Source organism: Bos taurus, chromosome X, assembly GCF_002263795.3.
Source record: "Bos taurus isolate L1 Dominette 01449 registration number 42190680 breed Hereford chromosome X, ARS-UCD2.0, whole genome shotgun sequence".
NCBI lineage: Eukaryota > Metazoa > Chordata > Mammalia > Artiodactyla > Bovidae > Bos > Bos taurus.
In genome coordinates this window covers 99871635-99894977 of record NC_037357.1, presented here as the reverse complement: position 1 = coordinate 99894977, position 23343 = coordinate 99871635, and the positions used below count along the sequence as shown (strand labels likewise).

Sequence of the window (23343 nt, the reverse complement as noted above, 5' to 3'; positions counted from 1 at the left end):
GCCCACCTAGATTGCACATCTGGATAGAGGAGAAAGATATTCGAAATTCTTATTTTCAATTTTAACTGTTTTGACTACTCTTGTATATCTTATAATAAACATATCTTTTTTTCCGACATAATTTAGAAATAATATATTCAGTGGTTTTTTGTTTAGTCGCTAAGCTGTGTCTGATTCTTTTGTGACACCCATGCATTGTAACCCACCAGGCTCCTCTGTCCACGGGATTTCCCAGGCGCGAATACTGGAGTGGGTCTCCATGCCCTCCTCCAGAGGATCTTCCTGACCCAGGAATCCAACCTGCATTGGATTCTTTACTGCTGAGCCACTGGGGAAGCCCCTTTTATATAGAGTGCTACAAAAAAACACATCTGGAACCCAGTGACAAAGATCAGAGAAAAAGAATGGTTGGTCCAGAAAAGCCCCATGTAGATATATTTCCTAGTAGGATGAAACCATCTTAAACACATTTTTTAAAAATGATGCACTGGAAGAAAATATTTGCAACAGATGCAGAAAAAAATTAATGAGCACAGGACAAAGAGATAATTGACAAAATGATTTTACATAGTTCTGAAGCCTTATTAATGATAAAAGTTACAGATTTTATAAAAAAGAAATGCTTCTATTCAAATCTTCAGAGTGATACAGAAGAAGCTGTTTATTGCAGCATCGTATATAATAGCAAAAACTTAAAAACAATGGAAATGCCTATTATCAGCATAACTACTGGACACATCTTGATAGAGCCATACAGGGAATTACTGTTTATTCACTTGTTGAAATAAAGTAGATTTAAATGCCAAGATGTGGAGAAATATCTGTGGTCACAGAGGGAAGCAGCTTAGCACCAGCAAGTTCTCCATGGTGGGTCACTATCCAGTTCTTTGGAAAAGATAAATTACTTGCTCAAGTGATGCACCAACCCAGTAACAGTCCTAAATAGAATGTCCTGCAAAGGCGGAGGATTAGGAGGCTGCAATGTGGTGGAAAGGGGTAGATACAGTAAGAACTGTCCTAAGGGAAAAACATGGAACTTTCCCCCTTTGCCTGCAGCACAAGCTTCCTCTCATCTTCTGTAATATAGGTCCTCATTTCAGTCCACCCTTCCCTTTGCCCTCAGTCTCAGGTACTGACTGTTCTTACCTGGCCTCCTCTTGGAAGAAAAGGAGCTGTGATGAGGGTAAATGTGGTAAGACTCTAGCATTGTGCTGTTCAATATAGTAGGCATGTGTGGCTTTTGTACATTTGAATTTTTTTTTCTTTTTTTAAGCTTTTAAATTTCATATTGGAGTAAAGTTGATTAACAGTGTTGTGATATTTTCACACACCGAGGAAACCAGAATTGAAAGAGACATGTGTACCCCAATGTTCATCGCAGCACTGTTTATAATAGCCAGGACATGGAAGCAACCTAGATGTCCATCAGCAGATGAATGGATAAGAAAGCTGTGGTACATACTGGAGTATTACTCAGCCATTAAAAAGAATACATTTGAATCAGTTCTAATGAGGTGGATGAAACTGGAGCCTATTATACAGAGTGAAGTAAGCCAGAAAGAAAAACACCAATACAGTATACTAACGCATATATATGGAATTTAGAAAGATGGTAATGATAACCCTGTATGCGAGACAGCAAAAGAAACACAGATGTATAGAACAGTCTTTTGGACTCTGAAGGAGAGGGCGAGGGTGGGATGATATGGGAGAATGGCATTGAAACATGTATATTATCATATGTGAAACGAATCTCCAGTCTAGGTTTGATGCATGAGACAGGGTGTTCGGGGCTGGTGCACTGGGATGACCCTGGGGGATGGGATGGGGAGGGAGGTGGGAGGGGGATTCAGGATGGGGAACACGTGTACACCCATGGCGGATTCATGTCAATGTATGGCAAAACAAATACAATATTGTAAAGTAAAAAAATTAATTCATCAATTAAAAAAACCAATGTTGTGATATTTTCAAGGGTATAGCAAAGTGACTCAGTTAATACATTAATATATATACACATATCTACTCTTTTTCAGATTCTTTTCCCGTTTAGGTTACTATAGAATATTGAGCCGAGTTCCCTGTGCTATACATTTAAGACCTTGTTGGTTATCCATTTTAAATAGAGCAGTATGTACATGTCAATTTCCAAACTCCTAACCATCCCTCCCCACAACCTTTCCCCACAAGGTAACCATAAATTTGTTCTCTAAGTCTGTGAGTCTGTTTCTGTTTTGTAAATAAGTTCATTTGTAGTTTTTCTTTTTAGATTCCACACATAAGTCATATCATATGGCATTTGTCTTTGTCTGGCTTACTTCACTCAGTGTGATAATCTCTAGGTCCATCCACGCTGCTACAAATGGCATTATTTCTCTCTTTTTAATGGCTGCATAATATTTTTAAATTTAAAGCAATTAAAATGAAGTAGCCATGTGTGGCTTCTTACATTTGACTTTAAAGCAATTAAAATGAGACAAAATTGAAAAATTCAGGTCCTCAGTCTTATTAGCTACATTTCAAGTATTCAATTCTCAACACAAGTGACCAGTGGCTGCTGTACTGGAGAAAACCACTCTGGAACATTTCCATCATTGCAGAATCTAGTATTTTAGTGGGCATCTATGTAATATTCTATCCAGCAGGGCAACACACTTATTGAATATGTATTTTACACAGTAGAATCCTGACACAAGCGAGAAATTGCCTGGAAATTTTCAGAATCCCCATCTTTGTGAATGGCTCTATAAACTTGCACTTTAAAAAAACTGTATCAGAAAGTGTTAATAATCTATTTTCACAAAATTCTGTGAAAGGATTAAGTAAACATTGAATTATGATGTGCTGTGCTAAGTTACCGCAGTCTTGTACGACTCTTTGAAACCCCATGGACTGTAGCCCACCGGACTCCTCTGTCCATGAGGATTCTCCAAGCAAGAATACTGGAGTGGGTTGCCATTTCGTCCTCCAGGGGATCTTCCCAACCCAGGGACTGAACCAGGGTCTCTTACATTGGCAGGCGGGTTCTTTACCACTAGCACCACCTGGGAAGCCCATATTGAATCATAAAAAGAGTTAATCATATTCTAAAGAAAGTTAATTCCATGAGTTTGTGCCAATGTACTTTACTTAATGGAACTGACCTTAGAACCTGGATGAATGTTTTATGCCCGCATGCTAAGAAAAACAGTTATACACAAATGTGTAACTTTGCACCAAGTTTCTTGGACCTTCTACCAAAGAAAAGTACTCACCCATATTTCTCCAGAAGGGCTCTTTATAATAAACTATACTCTTGATGACTGAACCCAAAGGCACACGAGTGATCAGCTGATTTCTCATCATTGGCAGAGGGGGATTGAAGTGAATCTTCATGCCCAGAACAGGAGGAACAGCGCTAATCACGTACTTAGCCTGGGGGAAAAAAATGGTGTGATTAAACATTGTTGGTGGGTTGTTTCTACTCTCTCTTTTTAAATGTTTCTCCCTCATTTTACCTTTGTCCCCTACTCAGTCTCTTCTTAACAGAGAAACTAGAAGAGCCCTGTTAAAATCAGAATGAGCTCTGATTGTTCCATAGTTCAAAACCTCCAATGACTTCCCATCACACTTGGAGTCCAAGCCAAGTTCCTCAGTCACTTTCAAGGCCATACATGAGAGGAACCCCTGTCACATCTCTGATCTCATCTTCTGTTACTCTTCCCCACAATCCTCTTAATATCACCATTTTTACTACCTTGCTATTACTTCATTATGCCAGGCTTGCTCCTACCTCAGAGCCTTTGCACTGATGTTCAGTCTATCTGAAAAATTATTCCCCAGAGAGCCACCTGGCCCAATCTATCATCTCTTTGGGTTCTGCCCTCAAACATCACCTTCTGAGTGAGACCTTCCTTGATGACCTTATTTCAAATTGCATGACCAATGGCCCACCCCACCTCTGGCATCACCCCCCTGTCCCTTTCCTGCTTGGTTTTTTCCACAGTACTCATCACTATCTGGCATTGTCTATGTTTTAACTATATATTTGATTACAGCTTTTCTCCTTCACTAGAACGTAAGTCACATGAAAGCAGGCAATTTTATCTGTTTTGTTCACTGCTATGTTTCCAACTCCTAGAAGAATGCCAGGCACATAGGAAGCACTTAATATGTATCAAATCAATGTTTTGTTTGGTTTTCTAATTCTGCAGGAGCCCAATACAGAGGACTGATAATATATATTTTATAAATCTTCCAACTTAGCCCCAAATATTATGGTTCCCTTTTCCTTTCTTTCAGATAGAGGTAGCTTTTTCACTTTGGGCAAGGGCATTGTCTTTGAAGTCTGGAATGTTCTTGGCTTTATTTGTGCTCTGGTTACCTATGGTACTCTGGTCTCCTCTACCTGGTTTAAGGCTCTTGGTTACCTCGTACAATTCATGGTTTAGGGTCTCCACAAGGACATTTTCTCCTGTCTGGTCAATGTGGATCACAGGCCTCTCCAGCTTCACTCGATCCCCCAGGAGGTCCATTATCCGCTCACTCACTTGACCAGATCCACCCACAAATTTCCTCTCCTGGAAAGAAAAAAAAAAGGACCCAAGGAGTGAGTAGGAAATATAAAAATAGATACAAATTGCTAAATTGCTAGTTTTCCTCACACATCTTTACTGTGTGAGGTATTCAGCTTCATGTTGCTCTCCTGGCTGCTTTTTTTCACCTTTGTTTTCTAACTAATGATGGATGCTTCTGTCCTCAGTAGCTTCAGTCGTGTCCTACTCCTTGAGACCCCATGGCCTGTAGCCCGCCAGGCTCCTCTGTCCATGCGATTCTCCAGGCAAGAATACTGGAGTGGGAAACCATTCCCTCCTCCAGGGGATCTTCCCAACCCAGGGATCCAACTTGGGTCTTCTGCATTGCAGGCAGATTCTTTACCACTTGTGCCACCTGGGAAGCCGCTTTCAACAAAATGACAGGTTTTCTAACAGTCACATTTCATGCTATGTTCTGATGGGCTCGTAGGCTCCAAACTCAGGTAGACATCCTCAGCCTGACTCCCAAGTCCCACCTGCCTGGCCACTGCCCCTGCTCTGTGTCGTACCTGCATCCTTTGATTGGGTTGCTGGGCCAACCACTTGCTTGAGCCCACACAGGCCTGCTTCCCCTTTCCTTGTCACCCAGTCTCAGAACCTTGCTGGCCTACCTGTCCCCAGGCCAGCTTACTCCCTGTTACAGTCTGTCTATCTCACCCTGGGTCAGGTGCCTGCTGTTTCTGTGGTCACTGAGGTCATTTCACCTCCCTGCACCCCCTTGTCCCAAGCCCAGGAAAACGCTTCAAAATGTTCTGCATGATTGTACACACAGTTGAACTGACCACCTCCTCCTACATGTTCAGTTCAGCTAAATTTTTAAAAGACTATTTCAAATAGTTCTCAGAAGAAGAAAGTGAAGGAGAAAGAGAACGGAGGGGGAGAAGGAGAAGGGAGATGAGAGGAAGGAAGGGGAGGAAGAGTAAGGAAAGAAAAGGAAAATGGCTGTCAAGCAGATTATCTAAGAACTCTAATCCATTTCCTACAGTGCCAGCACAGCCCCTTATACAAAGCTGGGCTTCAGGAAATAAGCAATGAATGAATTCCATGTGGTGTATGTGTTTTTAATTGAAAATATATTTCTGATTTTCTCTGTTGAGCTTTCTAAGAAGTACCCAGTTCATCAGCTGGTCTCTTACAAACTTATAAACAATCATCAGATGTATATCCAAATGGAAGACTGCAAAAGTACATTAAAAAGCCTAATTTTTAAATGCTATTGGCCACTGGGTTGTCACATTTGGTACCTAACAATGGACTCCCCCTTTCAAAAGTCACTTTGAGCTGCTATGCTTAAATTCCAAAAGCCACAAGCGTGCTTCCAGCTCTGTCTGTTCATGAATGAAGGATGGATGATGGCAATCTTTGAATTAGGCAGTGGTGGTTTTCTGTTGGAATGGTCTGGGTATGAATGGGTACCTGCCCTCCATTGGATGTTGAGAAGATCCTGGTCGTGCCCCCACACTGCTTCACATACCACAGGAACCAGAGAGCGGAGACCTCATGGATCTCTGCAGTGACGCAAAGGTTCACAAAGAGAATAGCAAGCTGCTTTGAAGATCTGCTCAGGAAGAAATAAGAGCAACATTGGCAAATGCAGGGGAGCATCTTCTTCATTGTCTGGAAATTATTCAAACAGCAAACTTACTTGGCTAAGTGGAATGCAATTTGGCAAGTTGTAGAAATTCGTAATCACTAGAATCTAATATTATAAAACATGACATCAAAGATTTGGGGAATAAGAGATATATTTTCCCCTTCATCAAAAGACCTAACTCAGAAGCAGGCTTCTCTGGTGGCTCAGGTAGTAAAGAATCTGCCTGCAATGCAAGAGACCCAGGTTCAATCCCTCGGTCAAGAAGATTCCCCTGGAGAAGGAAATGGCTACCCACTCCAGTATTCTTGCCTGGAGAATCCCATGGACAGAGGAGCCTGGTGGGCTACAGTCCATGAGGTCACAAAGAGTCGGACACAACTGAGCAACTAACACACACATGATTGCTCTCCACACACTTGCTACTCTTCCAGTCATCCCCATCTCAGCAAAAGGCATCACCATTTATCCACTTGCTAAGGCCAACACTAGAGAAATCAACTTTAATTTCTCTTTCCATCACTCTCCCTCCCATCCAATCCATTGGGAAATCCTATTGTTTCTCACCACATCACTCCATCTTCATCACTACCAATTTGGCAACCTCTCTTGCCAAGGTTATTGCAATTATTTCCTCCAGACTGGTTCCTGGACAAGGTTCCATTTGTCCTCACCTAGTATCTATTTACCATTCTTGAAGCCAAAATCTGTTTATTGCCTTTGCCTCTGTGATGCTCTTTTTAAAGTGTAAATCAAGTCACATCATCCCCCTGCTTAAAACTCTTCAGTGGCATCCTTTCAAAACCAGAATAAGATTCAGATCTTTTACCACAGCCTTCAAAGTCCTAAGTGGTCTAACCCATTCCTATGTTTTCTATTTTATCCCATACCTTCTCTCCTTATTCTAATTTCTCCTCAGAAAGATGAACTGTTTTTTTTTTAATTTTTAAAATTTTTTTTAAAATTTTAATTGCAGGCTAATTACTTTACAATATTGTATTGGTTTTGCCATACATCTATTTTAAACTAAATTTTAAAATTTTTGTTTAGTTAGTTAATTATGCAGTTACTTTTGGCTGTGCTAGATCTCCATCGTTGTGTGGGTTCTTCTCTAGTTGCAGCGAGTGAAGACTACTCTCTAGTTGCGGTGTGCAGCTTTCTCACTGTGGCGGTTCTCTTCTTGTGGAGCACGGGCTCTAGGGCTGTGTAGGCTCAGTAGCTGTGGCACATGGGCCTAGTTGCTCTATGGCATGTGGGATACAGGTTCGATCCCTGGTCAAGGAGGATCCCACATGCCACAGGGCAACCAGGCCCATGGACCACCAGCGAAGCCCCAAATGAACTCTTACATGCTCATGAAAGTGAGCACCAGCTTCTATATTCCCAGCACACTGGCATTCTCTATCATTTTACCACAGTATCATTTAAACTCTTTTCACTGTCTTATCTTAATTATTGGTTTATTATTTTTTATTGCTGTCTCCCACACTAGAATATCATCAGTGAGACGGGAATCTTAACTTTTTTGCTCATCATAGTGTCCTCTTTAATAAAATAATGTCTGGCACATAGTAAGCACTGAATAGATTACTTGTTATATGACTGAATGAACACACGTTGATGAGAAATATCAATTCAACATTACTTTCATTTTATTTATTTTTTTGGCCATGCCACACAACTTGCAGAGCTTCACTCATGTCTCAGGAGTAAAGAATTCACCTGCCAGTGCAGCAGACACAGGAGACCCAGGTTTGATCCCTGGGTTAGGAAGATCCCGTGGGGAAGGAAATGGCAACCTACTCCAGCATTCTTGCCTAGTGGGCAGAGGAGCCTGGCAGGCTACAGTCCACGGGGTCACAAAGAGTTGGACACAACTGAGCAACTAAACAACAAAACAACTTGTGGGATCTCAGTTTCCCAACCAGGGATTGAAGCTGTGCCACAGCCTGGAATCCTTAAGTACTCGGCCACTAGGGGGAACTCCCTAAACATTATTTGTAAATGGTCTACATAAGCAAGGAGATCAAACCAGTCAACCCTAAAGGAAATCAGTCCTGAATATTCATTGGAAGGACTGAAGTTGAAGCTGAAACTCCAATACTTTGGCCACCTGATGCAAAGAACTGACTCACTTAAAAGACCCTGCTGCTGGGAAAGACTGAAGGCAGTAGGAGAAGGGGATTACAGAGGATGAGATGGTTGGATGGCGTCACTGACTCGATGGACATGAGTTTGAGCAAGCTCTGGGAGTTGGTGATGGACAGGGAAGACTGGCGTGCTGCAGTCCATGGGGTCACAAAGAGTCAGACACGACTGAGTGACTGAACTGAACTGATAATGCTCAAAGGATATGCTAGGTGATGTACCAAGTACAGAATTAGTCACAGTTACCTATTCAGTTATTTTACCACCTAATGGAAGAGCAGCCCAAAGAATGAAGGAGGCAAAAAATAGATGAACTTTTGCTTGAGGTTGGCAGGTAAATGATGAGAGGTTATGTCCTACCTGTAGCCACACCAGAAGGTGAAAGATCTCATGCAATTCCAACAACTCAGTTACGTCTAACAGACCAGGAGTAATGTGTACTCTGGGATATCTTTAATTAGGACCAACCCTGCTTTTGACTTTGACATAAAGTTTGCATGTTGTTTTATATCTGAGGCAGAATTTGCCACCTGGTAATGCTGACAATACATGGAATAAATAATATTGTCTTCCACTTATTGAACTCTTTCATACTCCATGGTTTTTTTAAACCCACTGTCTTACTGATTTGTTATAAAAATGACAGTTATTATTTTTCCCCAGTTCACAAGCCCCAAAACTGAGTCTCAGGGAGCTCATTAAATGGTACCACTGTAAACCACATCATACATAATTCAAACCTCATGCTTTTAATACCTCAAAATGCTTTATAATTAATCAGCTGACCTCAAAGGGATGAATCCCCTGACCAAGGGACACCTCTCTACCCTAGTGTACCTTAGCTCTGGAAGTTTGTAGAATCAAATAACACACACCAGTTACTTGTGACAATGTTTGCAACCATAACCACCTGGTAGCACTTTTGTGATAGTCCCCATCATTAAGCCTGAAAATAGTGTAATATATATGTTGAAGTGACTTAAAGTTAGTTTTGCAAGATTCCTCATGATAATGGAAGGGACGGAAATTGCTGACTCATGGTTTCTTTGTAGAGGCAATTTTTGTCATCTATCTAAAGCAAATATCCAAAGAATGGTTTAAAATATTACTTCAAAGTAAAAATATCCTTTGCTGTTTCCTCATGTCTTATATCCTTTGTTCTTTAATTTATAGGTGAATTCGGACAATATAAGGTAATCAGATCAGATCAGTCGCTCAGTCGTGTTCAACTCTTTGTGACCCCATGAATTGCAGCACTCCAGGCCTCCCTGTCCATCACCAACTCCCGGAGTTCACCCAGACTCACGTCCATCGAGTCAGTGATGCCATCCCAGCCATCTCACCCTCTGTCGTCCCCTTCTCCTCCTGCCCCCAATCCCTCCCAGCATCAGAGTCTTTTCCAATGAGTCAACTCTTCGCATGAGGTGGCCAAAGTACTGGAGTTTCAGCTTTAGCATCATTCCTTCCAAAGAAATCCCAGGGCTGATCTCCTTCACAATGGACTGGTTGGATCTCCTTGCAGTCCAAGGGACTCTCAAGAGTCTTCTCCAAAGGGAGTCATAAATAACTAAAATCTAATATTGCCCTGGCTAGATAACCAATATCAAACATAAAAATAGTGCTGTGATTGTTACTGTTGCCACTTTGGTGAGAAAGAAATAACTGGCTTGAAATCAAGGGAAATCTATAAGTCATTCTCTCTGGAGGGTCAGGCCATATCTAATGCTTTATTTGATTTACTCTGGGAGCTTTAGTGGGAAAAGAACTAGAAGAAAAATATCTGAGGGATGGAAGGTCAAGGAAGCTAGTGCAATAATATTTTTGTATTCCTTGCCTTGTTGACTTTTTAAAAGGTAAACGTTACTATATTTTCTACATGGAAAAAATAAATATATTATATAAAATTTGGAAAATTTATAAAAATAAAAAGAGAGAATGAGTATCTTCCACATTTCTGCCTCCCCCAAAGATAATCCTTAGACTCATTTTGGTGCATTTTTTCTAGTTATAAATTTTAAAAAGTATATTTACATAGTTGTGACTATATCATAAATTCAATGTGTTTCTTAAAGTGTATTATAAAATGATAATAACAGACAAAATGATCAATATTAATTTTTGAATGTATGACTATACTTTAGTTTGAATCACAGTAGGTTGGATATGGTGGGGATTTTGTTCAGTTCAGTTCAGTTCAGTCACTCCGTCATGTCTGACTCTTTGCGACCCCATGGACTGCAGCACACTTGACTGCAGGCATCCCTGTCCGTCACCAACTCCCGGAGTTTACCCAAACTCATCTCCATTGAGTCGGTGATGCCATCCAACCATCTCACTCTCTGTTGTCCCCTTCCCTTTATTTTATTTATTTTTAAAATATTTATTTGGCTACACTGGGTCTTAGTTGCAGCATGTGGGATCTAGTTCCCTGACCAGGTATCAAACCTGGGCCCCCTGCATTGGGAGAGCAGAGTCTTAGCCACTGGACCACCAGAGAAGTTCCAAGGGTTACTTTCTTTGAAACTACGAAATGATGTCATAGTTATCTTGCTTAGGAAAAATTTAAAAATTAGCTTGTGTTCATATAGTCCTAACATCTCAGAATGCAGTATTTTGTCAGCCAACAACCTGAAATATTCACTAACAGGAGGACAAGGCCAAAGACTATGACAGAAAAACTCAGATCTCTATGAGACCAAAGAAATATAATTAGTCTTATCTTCAGTGAGCTTTAAAGCTCTCTGGAGAGAGAAGAACTCATGAATTTATTAAAAGCTTTTTATAATGGGAGTTATAAATGCAGGTAATAAATACTCATTATATTTTTAAAATCTCATGTATAAAATTTAAAACTTAATACTGCAATTTTATTACCAAAAAAACCCGTTGTATCACAAGCTACATTCTCAAAAAATGTGGTAAATCACATGTGTTAAAATGATGTAATTAATAATAGGCATGATTTCATGACAATAAAAGGGTTTTACTCTTTCAAAATTGGTTGCTTTCAAAGGCTGAAGACATAAGAGTAGTACATGTTTATCACAAACTATTATATAATAATGGCAATGATTAAAAACTGGAAGTAACTAAAATATCTAATGATAATAGATAAACACATTATAATATTCACTTTTCATGGAATAGTCTGCAACCATGAAATATGGTGTTTGATGAAGAATTTTAATTACTCGGACAAATGTTTGCACTGCAATATATGTTAAAAAAAATGTTCTGATGGATGTCCATTGCTTGCAGTGCATATACTGTTTCCTTTTTAGAAATGAGATCACATTGTACATACTTGATTATAGTCTGCTTTTCTATTTGTTTAATAATACAATTTTTTCAAGTCATTAAATATTCTTCTACAACAAAACTTTAAAGATTTTAGGGTATTCCAATTTTCAGACAAAGCATAATTAATTTAACCAATCTTCAATTTGAGGACCTTTAGATTTTTCTTTTAAAAATAATGCTTTGAGGAAATTCCCTGGTGATCCAGTGGTGAGGACTCTGTGCTTCCACTGTCAAGGGCCTGGGTTTGATTCCTGTTCAGGGAACTAAGATCCTGCAAGCCAAGTGGCCAAAATAATAATAATAATAATGCTTTGAATCTCCCTTTCTCTCTTTTTCTCTCCTTCTTTAAGCTAAATTTTTAAAAGTTGAATTTACATATGAAAATGTATGTACATTTTATGTCTTTCGATTATTTCCATATCTCAGATTCAGATATCCCTCAAATCTTTTTTATTTTTAGCTGCCAGAGCTCCAACTTCCCTCCCCAAAGCCTAGAGAATGAAGATATCAACCGCAGAGTCATATTCCCAACTAATGCTGTTTAGCATGGGCAAATACCCTCATTGCAATTCCATTTTCTTACTTTGTTTACCACAAATTCACCACATCCTTTCCCTTTTCCCTGATGTCCAAGATCAGTGAGGCCTCTTCATCTTGTCTGTCTATACAGCTTCCACAACTCTGCCAACTGCAATTTAATACTTGACTCATGCACACTTTCTTTCAATGCTACATGTTTCTCCTTAATGGGGAGTAGTCAGTCTAGTCATCCATATTTCCTGGATACTCGTGAATGATCCAGAGAAGGTCTCTAGAAGTTCCCCTTCAAAGCTTTAAAGAGTTGCACCCCATTCCATAGGTGTTTGAAATGTATATCCTGGTACACTATCTCCATACCTGACCTTTAGCAAGGAGTACAAAACTATCTTTACTTCAACAGCTTAATAAATGAGATCTTTAAGCTGTTTTTTTTTTTTTAAAAAAAACACATATTTATTTTTAATTAATTATTTATTTATTTTGGCCATGCCTTGTAGGATCTTAGTTTCCCCCACCAGGGATTAAAACCGTGCCCCCTGCACTGGAACCACAGAGTCCTAACTACCAGACCACCAGGGAAGTTTCCCTTTAAGCTGTTCTAAATAAAAGAGATGGCATATTCTAGACTGTCCTGAGGACTTTATGGGGCAACATCACCTTTGTGATGCAAAACTATTTCCAAGAAGTAGGTTTGATGTATAGACGCCTTTAGGACATGATCGCAATATTTTTCAGCCCTCCACTTGACCAACTGTGGTTTTAAACACAAAACAGCTCTTTATCTCAGAGTTGCTGAATGGAATTGCTAAATACATCTGAAAGCAGGTCACAGTCAATGCCTGTGTCTGATGGCGAGTCTTACTCTGTCCAGCAGATCTTGTCCAGCAACTCCTTCATTGTCATCAGGTCCCACTGTTCTGCAAGGGGTGCCTTCCACGGGGCATCACTGGGAATCTACATTCGGGTGATGATTCAGAGGGGAAAAAACAAATGTAATTTTCCATTTTAAATAACCATTTCAATAGTATTAAAAGCTCTAACTTAAAGAAAGAAAATTCGAAATTCCCTCAATAGTGGTTTTTATTGCACAATCCCCTTCCTATTCCTATTCACTCAATCCATATTTAATTTATGCTAACCTTTCCTCTACCATAAATGGAGGTGATTCTGTAATCAGGCAGTTTCCAAATAACTACTAAGTTACTAATTTAGAGAGAACAATTCAGAAAGTCAACGCCTTAACAAAGATCAGTCAGTTGCACCAAATCATGTTTAAACTGGACCTTCAGGTGTGTTTACTCTGTGTGTGTTTACTTAGGAGATGCAGGTTTGGGCATGGTGATGACTCAAAGATCCAGAAATCTTATTTGCTATTTCTGTAAATTAGAAACATTATCACAGGAAGGCTGAATGATATAAAATCTTCCCTCCCCCAACACTGGTGGTATGCAAATAGGAGCCTGTTGGACATCTCATTCTTTTAAGGGTTAGAAACAAGTTCATTCATTCATCTCACAAATCTTTACTGTGAGTCACTGTGCCACACAATGTGCTAGGCATTGGTGACATGTTTCACCGTCTTTCAAGGACTAAACTTATCATGAAGAATACAAATGTCATCAAAGAAGCTTGTGGAAGTTTTACCTCTCGTCCCATGTCATCCATCGTCCTCCAGAGGTTGTTATGATCTAGGTAGGTGATAGGATTCCACACAGACGGGAATGAGCCCCTGAAGGGGTAGGATTTGCCCTGTGAGATACAAGATATTTTTCAAAGGAAACATTTACTTCGATGGAAGAGTAGTTAAATATGCTAAGCTGTTAAATAGCTGCAAGCAAAATCATGTTATCAGTATGTGCATGCTAAGTCGTTTCAGTCGTGTCTGACTCTTTGCAACCCTATGGACTGTAGCCCGCCAGGCTTCTCTGTCCATGGGATTCTCCAGGCAAGTATACTGGAGTGGGTTTCCATTTCCTCCTCCAGGGGATCTTCCCCACCCAGGGATCGAACCCAGATCTCCTAAATCTCCTGCATTAGCAGATGAGTTCTTAACCACTAGCACCACCTGGGAAGCCCCCTATCAGTTTGTGATAGATACTCAAATGTTTTAGTTCCTTCTGTCCTCAGAACTTAACTTTTAAGCATAAACATTTCCAGCAGAATTCTCTGTTACTAAATGAATTTGGTGCCACACCCAACACAATAGAGAAGCTTCTTTCTGAAACTAGAACTCTTTCCATGTAAAATATAAATGCCAGTACAGAATTGAGGTTACCTAATCTCATTTGCCAATGGTACTTACAAATATCTCAGAGCCAGGATATCCCTGCATGGTGGAGGGTCAGAAAATGGAAACTATAAATATTACACAAGTTAGAAGGGGACAGAAAACCAATCGCAACCCTACGGACTGTAGCCCGCCAGGCTTCTCTAAGGAGAAATATCTCTAGGGAGAGTCACAAAAGAGGGCCCAGAAAGTTTTTTCCCAGGAATAGATACACTAGGTCAACACAGGAGTTCCCAAAGATCAAGGTCAAAGCAAAAAGAAGAGACAACTTAGGGAGTTCCCTCGTGGTCCAGTTAGGACTCCTAACTTTCACTGTCATGGCCCCAGGTTCAATCCCTGGTTGGGGAACTAAGATCCTGCAAGCAGAGTACAGCCACACACACAATAACAGATGACTTCAAGGATCTCTTTGTGACACGTTTACACTACCTGGTGCTTCCAAGAGAGCAGGGATACCTCAACACAGAAATAAAAGGCATATATTAATATTTCGGCAAAGATTACTAATATGGCAGCATGTAAGTCATCTCTGGGAAACTTAACTTGTTAATGCTGGAAGAAAACTACTGTTAATCACTTTTGGTTTATTTGAAAACCTGAGTCAGGCTGTGTATTCTGGCATCATCTTGCAACCAAATTGGAGTAAGTCAAGGTCCACAATCAACCCAAATCTCACAATAATCTCAGTCATTCAGCAAAGTTTCATCTCATACTGATTTTGTGCTCACAGAAATAATTTTAATTACAAACTCTATGGTCATATTGATCTTTTCTCCAACAAGGTCCTAAGGTTCTCAGGGAAGAGTTATCATATAGGCTTACTTTTCTTCTATTAGTCAAGATTCTCCAGACAAACAAAGCCAATTGAATGTGTGTGCATGTGTGTGTGCATGGGAGTGATGAGAGAGAGATTAACTTAATTTAAGGAGTTGGCTCAGGCAATTGTAGAGGCTTGGCAACTCCATAATCTACAGGGCAGGCCGGCTGGCTGGAAACTCAGGGAAGAGTTGCAGTTCAAGTCCAAAGACCATCTGGTAGCAGAATTCCCTTTTCCTTGGGGAACCTCAGTGTTTTTCTGTTAAGGCCTTTAACTGATTGGATGAGGTCCACTCACATTATGGAGGGGAATCTGCTTTATTCAAAGTCTAATTTAAATGATAATCTCATCTAAAAAAATACCTGCACAGAAGCATCTAGAAGAGTGTTTGATCAAATATCTGGGTATTGTGGCCTAGCCAAGTTACACATAAAATTAACTGCTACACATTTCAGCCGACAAAGAATCTGTCTACAGTGCATGAGACCCAGGTTCCATCCCAGGGTCGGGAAGATCCCCTGGCAAAGGGAATGGCTACCCACTTCAGTATTCTTGCCTGGAGAATTCCATGGACAGAGGATACAGTCCAGGGAGTCACAAAGAGTGGGACACAACTGAGTAAAACTTTCACAAGGTATAATTCACATACAATGAAACTATTTTAAACGCACCATTTGGGAAGTTTTTGACACACTGTATGTACCTGTGTAACCATTATCACAATCAAGATATAAAACATTTCCATCACCCCAGAAAGTTCTCTCCTACCCCTTCCCAGTGAATTCCTATTCCCTTTCTGCCCCCAGACAACCACTGATCAGTTTTTTGTCACTATAGATTGGTTTTGCCTGTTCTAGAATTTTTTTGTTTTTCTACAAATGGAATCATGCAGCATGTATGATTCCACATTTATCTGGCTTCTTTTGCTCGACATGGTGTTCTTGAGGCTCATCCATGCTGCAATGGTCCCTTTTGATTGCTGAGTGTTTCACTGTATGGATGCACCATGGTTTGTTTATCCATTCCTCCACTGATGATTATTTCCAGTTTTGATTCATTGTGAATAAAGCTATTAAGAACATCCTTGTTTCTTGTCACACACACATATGTATTTTTTTTCTCTTGAATAAATGCCTAGGACCGGAATGGCTGAGATGCATGGTAGCTGTACATTGAACTTTTCAAGTTTAATAGCTTCCCAAAGTGATTCTACCGCTTTACATTCTCACCAGAAATGTACAAGAGTTCTACTTGCTCCACAGCCTGATCAACACTTGGTTGACTTTTATGCTTTAAGTACCTTTTGATTTTAGAATATTAGACTTATGGAGAAATTGCAGAGACAGTACAGAAAGTGCCCTTATACCTTTCAACTAGTTTTCCCTAATGCTAATATTGTACATTACCACTGTACATTTCTAAACTTGGATCCACAGGAGCATTCATTGCAAAGGACAGGTGGGTCCCACCCCTGCACTGCCTCTCCAAAGCTGATTGACATGGAACAAGTAAGTTGCTTGATCTCATTAGGCCCCATATATCAGTCTTTCCAACTCAACAACTCTTGGCCCCATCATCTTCCTCCAGGAAGTATGTCCAGATTACCATAAACAACCGGGTTAGGGGGACTTCTCCATGTCCCAGAGCTCTCCTGCCACTAACTCCACTGCACCAATGTCATTTGACCACTCTGTGTTACCCACTGGACTCTAAGCTACAAGGTCACACACTCTGGAGCCAATCTTACGATCAAGTCATGTCTCTGCCACTCACTAGCTGTGTTCAGCTGCTTAAGCTCTCTGTCCTCAGTTTATCCATGTGTAAAATGGGATGACAGTCACTACCTCATAGATGTACTGGAAAGATGAAGTGAGATGACTCACATGAGTTACTCTGACAACTGGCATATTGTCAGTTATCAACAAACATCGCCGTTATTCCTGCAGCAGTTACCACTGCTGTAATTATTATTTTTGCATGTCTAGGACCTGTGGGCATAGATTGCTGGCACACAGTAAGTTCACAATAAATGTTGGCTATCATCTCAGGTGTGTGACCTTGAACTTACTTATTTGACACACAATGTCCTAAATTCTAAGAAAGATCTTTGGTCTTAGTCCTTTTGGGCTGCTCTAACAACAACAACAAAAATACAATACACTGGGTGTTTATGAATAACAGAAACTTATTTCTCAAAGTTCTGGAGGTTGGGAAGTTCAAGGTCAAGACACTGGCAGATGTGGTGTCTGGTGAGGACCAACTTCCTGGTTCACAGACGACCATCTTCTTGCTGTATCATCACACAATAGAAGAGACAAGGGAGCTCTCTAGGTCTCTTTATAAGGGCACTGATCTCATTCATGAGGACTCTGCCTTTATGACCTAATCACCTCCCAAAGGCTCCGTCTTCTAATACTATCTCACTACAGGTTAGGATTTCAATATATGAATTTGAGGGAGGGCACAAACATTTGGTTTATAGCAGGTTTCCTATTATTATTAGCTATTATTAACTTCTTTGCTTTTAAGTTCCCTCCCCTGGCCCCTGCAGGTCCCCACCATCAATACTTTCCCCCTTCCCACCACACACCAGAGATGCACTTATAAAAGAAGTTAAGAGATAGAACTCCCACAGTAAAGAAATAGGTCAGGCTACCTCGCAAAGACAGAATACACCCAAGGCTGGCACTCAAAGACCTCTCCCTGGACTCTTTGGGCCTTCTGCCCACAGGTAAAGGAGATCAGAAAGAGATAAAACCACGAGCAGGTTGAATAATCACCCCTTAAATGGGAAGAACAGCCCATTTTTGCTGCAAAATCCTTTAGGACCAAGAATCAATTCAATTCAGTTCAGTCGCTCAGTCGTGTCTCACTCTTTGCGACCCCATGGACTGCAGCACGCCAGGCCTCCCTGTCCATCACCAACTCCCGGAGTCCACCCAAACCCATGTCCATTGTGTCGGTGATGCCATCCAACCATCTCATCCTCTGTCGTCCCCTTCTCTCGCCTTCAATCTTTCCCAGCATCAGTGTCTTTTCAAATGAGTCAGTTCTTCACATCAAGTGGCCAAAGTATTGGAGTTTCAGCTTCAACATCAGTCCTTCCAATGAACATTCAGGACTGATTTCCTTTAGGATGGACTAGTTGGATCTCCTTGCAGTCCAAGGGACTCTCAAGAGCCTTCCCCAACACCACAGTTCAAAAGCATCAGTTCTTTGGCGCTCAGCTTTCGTTATAGTCCAATTCTCACATCCATACATGACTACTGGAAAAACCGTAGCCTTGACTAGACGGACCTTTGATGGCAAAGTAATGTCTCTGCTTTTTAACATGCTGTCTAAGTTGGTCATAACTTTTCTTCCAAGGAGCAAGCGTCTTTTTATTTCATGGTTGCAGTCACCATCTGTAGTGATTTTGGAGCTCAAGAAAACAAAGTCTTCCACTTTTTCCACTGTTTCTCCATCTATTTACCATGAAGTGATGGGAATGGATGCCATGATCTTTGTTTTCTGAATGTTGAGCTTTAAGCCAACTTTTTCACTCTCCTCTTTCACTTTCATCAAGAGGCTCTTTAGTTCCTCTTCACTTTCTGCCATAAGGGTTATGTCACCTGTGTATCTGTGGTTATTGATATTTCTCCCGGCAATCTTGATTCCAGCTTGTGCTTCCTCCAGCCCAGCGTTTCTTATGATGTACTCTGCATATAAGTTCAATAAGCAGGGTGATAATATACAGCCTTGACATATACCTTTTCCTATTTGGAACCAGTCTGTTGTTCCATGCTCCAGGACCAAGAATGGAGGGGAAGAAATTAGTAGTCAGACAGACAGGTTGTTCAGCACTTTGTGTGTGCTGGTTTTCACAAACACTTTGGTTCTGCCAGAAATCACCAGCAGATGACTTGAAGAAGCATGTGAGCCCAGCACATTTGGTTAATTTGTGTCTGCTCTGTCACTGCCAAGGTCTGCACTAACAGCCATGGCAGCTCCTGGGAACATAAGAGCAATGGCTTCAGAAACTGGGAACGTCTATCTGATGCATGTGGTTTGGCCCAGGAAAAGGTAAAGAACAGCTTTTGGGTGAGGGCAGAGTTATCATGACCTGCACAGAGAGCCCCATCCAACAACAGTGACCTATTTCTCCTTCCTGGTTAACCTTTGACCCATTGTGAGATGGGTACCTCTCCACTATCCCTCCCTCCTTTCTCAAGGATAACACCTTTGTAAAGCACACATCATATGGAAAGGGTATGACGGAGGTGGGTGCGGGGCTTCCAAGACTGCACTTGACAGATGCCAGCTTAGCAGCCCAGTTGAGACGTCACCCCCACTGAAGGCCAGGCATTCAACTGGGTCCTAAACACAGTGGGGGCTACACCAACAGCAATCATTCTGGCAACACAATGGGGTCAGAGATCAGCTGCCAAAGCCCTCCTAAATCAGGAATGCTCGTAGACAGGGGGTGTGTTCAGAACTCTAAAGCCAAAACCAAAGTGAGAAGTGACCACCACAAAGAGCTCTGTGTGAGTAAATGGAAACCAAACAATGTACAAAGAGTACTGTGATGAAAAAGAATAAAACACTTTACCCTTTTTATGTGTTCATTTACTGACAGTCCTTGGTGTCTTACATCCAAGTAAGTAGCACCTTAGCTAAGTTTATAAAAGTGATTACATCCTTCAGTGTCTTCAGGGTACTGTTTCCAAGATGCACAGCAGACACCCAAATCCATGGATTCTCAAGTCCCAGAGCTGGCCCTCTGTATCTGTGAGTTCTATATCCACGAATTCAACCAACCACAATCATAAATATGGTACATGATCTGTGGTCAGTTGAATCTGCAAACATGGAGAGCCAACTGTATTGTTGTATAAGATTACAGAAATCTTATGATGAACCCAGGAAATAACTATTATTAGAGCCATAAAAACTCAAGTTTTCAAGCTTCAGGGAATAAGTAGGGAAAGTAGGGAAAGGTCTAAATTTATTTGACATAACCAAAGATACTGCGAGAGTTTTGTGCCTCAGATTTGGCTTTTGTAGAAACATTCCAGTGACTATTACTATTTAGAATATTGTCCAGGGAGGCCTGTCTCATCTGAGGAAATCATGGGAAGACATCAGAGTAAGTCCCCAGCTCATGGACAAAGCAACATATCACAACAGATTGAATGCCAAACACAGATAGGAGAATCCAGCTATTTCCTCTTCAGCCAGATGGGAAAGATACACAAAAATGAAAATCAGTGGCACTCACTCATGTGTTTGCTTTAGAAAACATCTTTTTTTCCATACAACTATTTTAACTTGTCATAGGGGTATTATTGTTACTTTAGGTGAACTGGGCTTCCCTGGTGTCTCAGCTGGTAAAGAATCCACCTGCAATGCGGGAGACCTGGGTTCAATCCCTGGGTTGGGAAGATCCCCTGGAGAGGGGAAAGGTTACCCACTCTAGTATTCTGGCGTGGAGAATTCCATGGACTGTATAGTCTAGTGGACTATATATGGTCTAGTCAAATGGACTATATATAGTCTAGTCAAAGCTATGGTCTTTCCAGTAGTCATGTATGAATGTGAGAGTTGGACTATAAAGAAAGCTGAGTGCGGAAGAATTAATGCTTTTGAACTGTGGTATTGGAGTAGACTCTTGAGAGTCCCTTGGACTGCAAGGAGATCCAACCAGTCCATCCTAAAGAAAATCAGCCCTGAATATTCATTGGAAGGACTGATGCTAAAGCTGAAACTCCAATACTTAGGCCACCTGATGCAAAGAACTGATACATTAGAAAAGACCCTGATGCTGGGAAACATTGAAGCCATGAGGAAAAGGGGACGACAGAGGATGAGATGGTTGGATGGCATCACCAACTCGATAGACATGAGTTTAATCAAGCTCTGGGAGTTAGTGATGGACAGGGAAGCCTGGTGTGCTGCAGTCCATGGGGTCACAAATAGTTGGACACGACTGAGCAACTTTCACTTTCAGTTCAGTTCAGTTCAGTAGCTCAGTCGTGTCCGACTCTTTGCAACCCCATAAATCCCAGTGCGCCAGGCCTCCCTGTCCATCACCATCTCCCAGAGTTCACTCAAACTCACGTCCATCAAGTCGGTGATGCCATCCAGCCATCTCATCCTCTGTCGTCCCCTTCTCCTCCTGCCCCCAATCCCTCCCAGCATCAGAGTCTTTTCCAATGAGTCAAGTCTTCGCATGAGGTGGCCAGAGTACTGGAGTTTCAGCTTCAGCATCATTCCCTCCAAAGAAATCCCAGGGCTGATCTCCTTTAGAATGGACTGGTTGGATCTCCTTGCAGTCCAAGGGACTCTCAAGAGTCTTCTCCAACACCACAGTTCAAAACCATCAATTCTTCGGTGCTCAGCCTTCTTCACAATCCAACTCTCACATCCATACATGACTACTGGAAAAACCATAGCTTTGACTGGACGAATCTTTTTTGGCAAAGTAATGTCTCTCCTTTTCAATATGCTATCTAGTATGGTCATAACTTTTCTTCCAAGGAGTAAGCATCTTTTAATTTCATGGCTGCTGTCACCATCTGCAGTGATTTTGGAGCCCCCAAAAATAAAGTCTGACACTTTCCACTGTTTCCCTATCTATTTGCCGTGAAGTGATGGGACCAGATGCCATGATCTTCGTTTTCTGAATGTTGAGCTTTAAGCCAACTTTTTCACTCAGCTCTTTCACTTTCATCAAGAGACTTTTTAGTTCCTCTTCACTTTCTGCCATAAGGGTGGTGTCATCTGCATATGTGAGGTTATTGATATTTCTCCCGACAATCTTGATTCCAGCTTGTGCTTCCTCCAGCCCAGTGCTTCTCATGATGTATTCTGCATACAAGTTAAATAAGCAGGGTGACAATATACAGCCTTGACATATTCCTTTTCCTATTTGGAACCAGTCTGTTGTTCCATGTCCAGTTCTAACTGTTGCTTCCTGACCTGTATACAGGTTTCTCAAGTGGCAGGTCAGGTGGTCTGGTATTCCCATCTCTTTCAGAATTTTCCACAGTTTGTTGTGACCCACACAGTAAGTTTGGAGAAGGCAATGGCACCCAACTCCAATACTCTTGCCTGGAAAATCCCATGGATGGAGCAGCCTGATAGGCTGCAGTCCATGGGGTCACTAAGAGTTGGGCACGACTGATCGACTTCAGTTTCACTTTTCACTTTCTTGCATTGGAGAAGGAAATGGCAACCCACTTCAGTATTCTTGCCTGGAAAATCCCAGGGACAGAGGAGCCTGGTGGGCTGCTGTCTATGGGGTGGCACAGAGTCGGACACAACTGAAGCGACTTAGCAGCAGTAGCAGCAACACAGTAAGTTTCGGTGAATTAATAGATATTGTTAAAAACTCTCAGTTTTGATTCCTAATATGGAAAATACAAACAGATGGAGTCACTTGAGCCAAAGCTACTTGAAGTTCTCAGTAATTTTCAAGAATGTAAAAGTCTGAGAAGGGCTGAAACAGAAGCACAGGAGAAGGGATGCAGGGTGGCTTTAAAAGACCAAAGAATGGATTCAAAACAGGCTCTGAAACTTAATAGTTGTGTGACTACAGGCCAGTTGCTTAACATTTGTGTACTCCTATCCTTAGATTTGGAATAATGGTAGCCATCTCACAGGGGTATTGTCAGAATTAACCCAAATGATGCATAGCAAATAGGATGCACTCACTAAATGGTTGGTGCTGACAGTTCCAGGATCATGAGGCATGCCCTGTCATTTATACAACCACTTCTTACCCATAAATCCATGTTTATCAATTAATCTCCTTTGAGTAAATTCCTTGAATCAGAAAACCTAGCATGGAGATTGATGTGTGACATTTTAAAGGAAACTTGCAGACAACCGGCAACCAACTTGATTACCTCATGGCCTTATTTTGTAGCCTTTGAGCCATGCAAGCCCATTTAAAACACCTGAAATCTGCCTTCTTGGCCCGTAATGAGATGGGCTGGCTTGGCAGGCACACACATTACTAATGACGGCGACAATCCTAATGTTCCAGGTGTTCTCACCCTTCTCCTGACCCTCATTCTTTGGAGGCAAAGACCACCCACCCTGAATT

At 41.2% G+C, this 23343-nt stretch overlaps 1 protein-coding gene across 1 annotated transcript in view; it reads right to left on the bottom strand.

Annotated features, from left to right (window-relative positions):
- MAOB (monoamine oxidase B) overlaps positions 1–23343 on the bottom strand; it is a 121920-nt gene that overhangs the window by 17419 nt on the left and 81158 nt on the right. Inside the window, exons 4-8 of the mRNA NM_177944.2 lie at positions 13798–13902; positions 13016–13107; positions 5991–6132; positions 4410–4559; positions 3255–3414 (exon numbers count right to left, since the gene is read on the bottom strand). Of these exons, the coding sequence (NP_808813.2) occupies positions 3255–3414; positions 4410–4559; positions 5991–6132; positions 13016–13107; positions 13798–13902 (649 nt within the window). The remainder of the gene's footprint in view (positions 1–3254; positions 3415–4409; positions 4560–5990; positions 6133–13015; positions 13108–13797; positions 13903–23343) is intronic.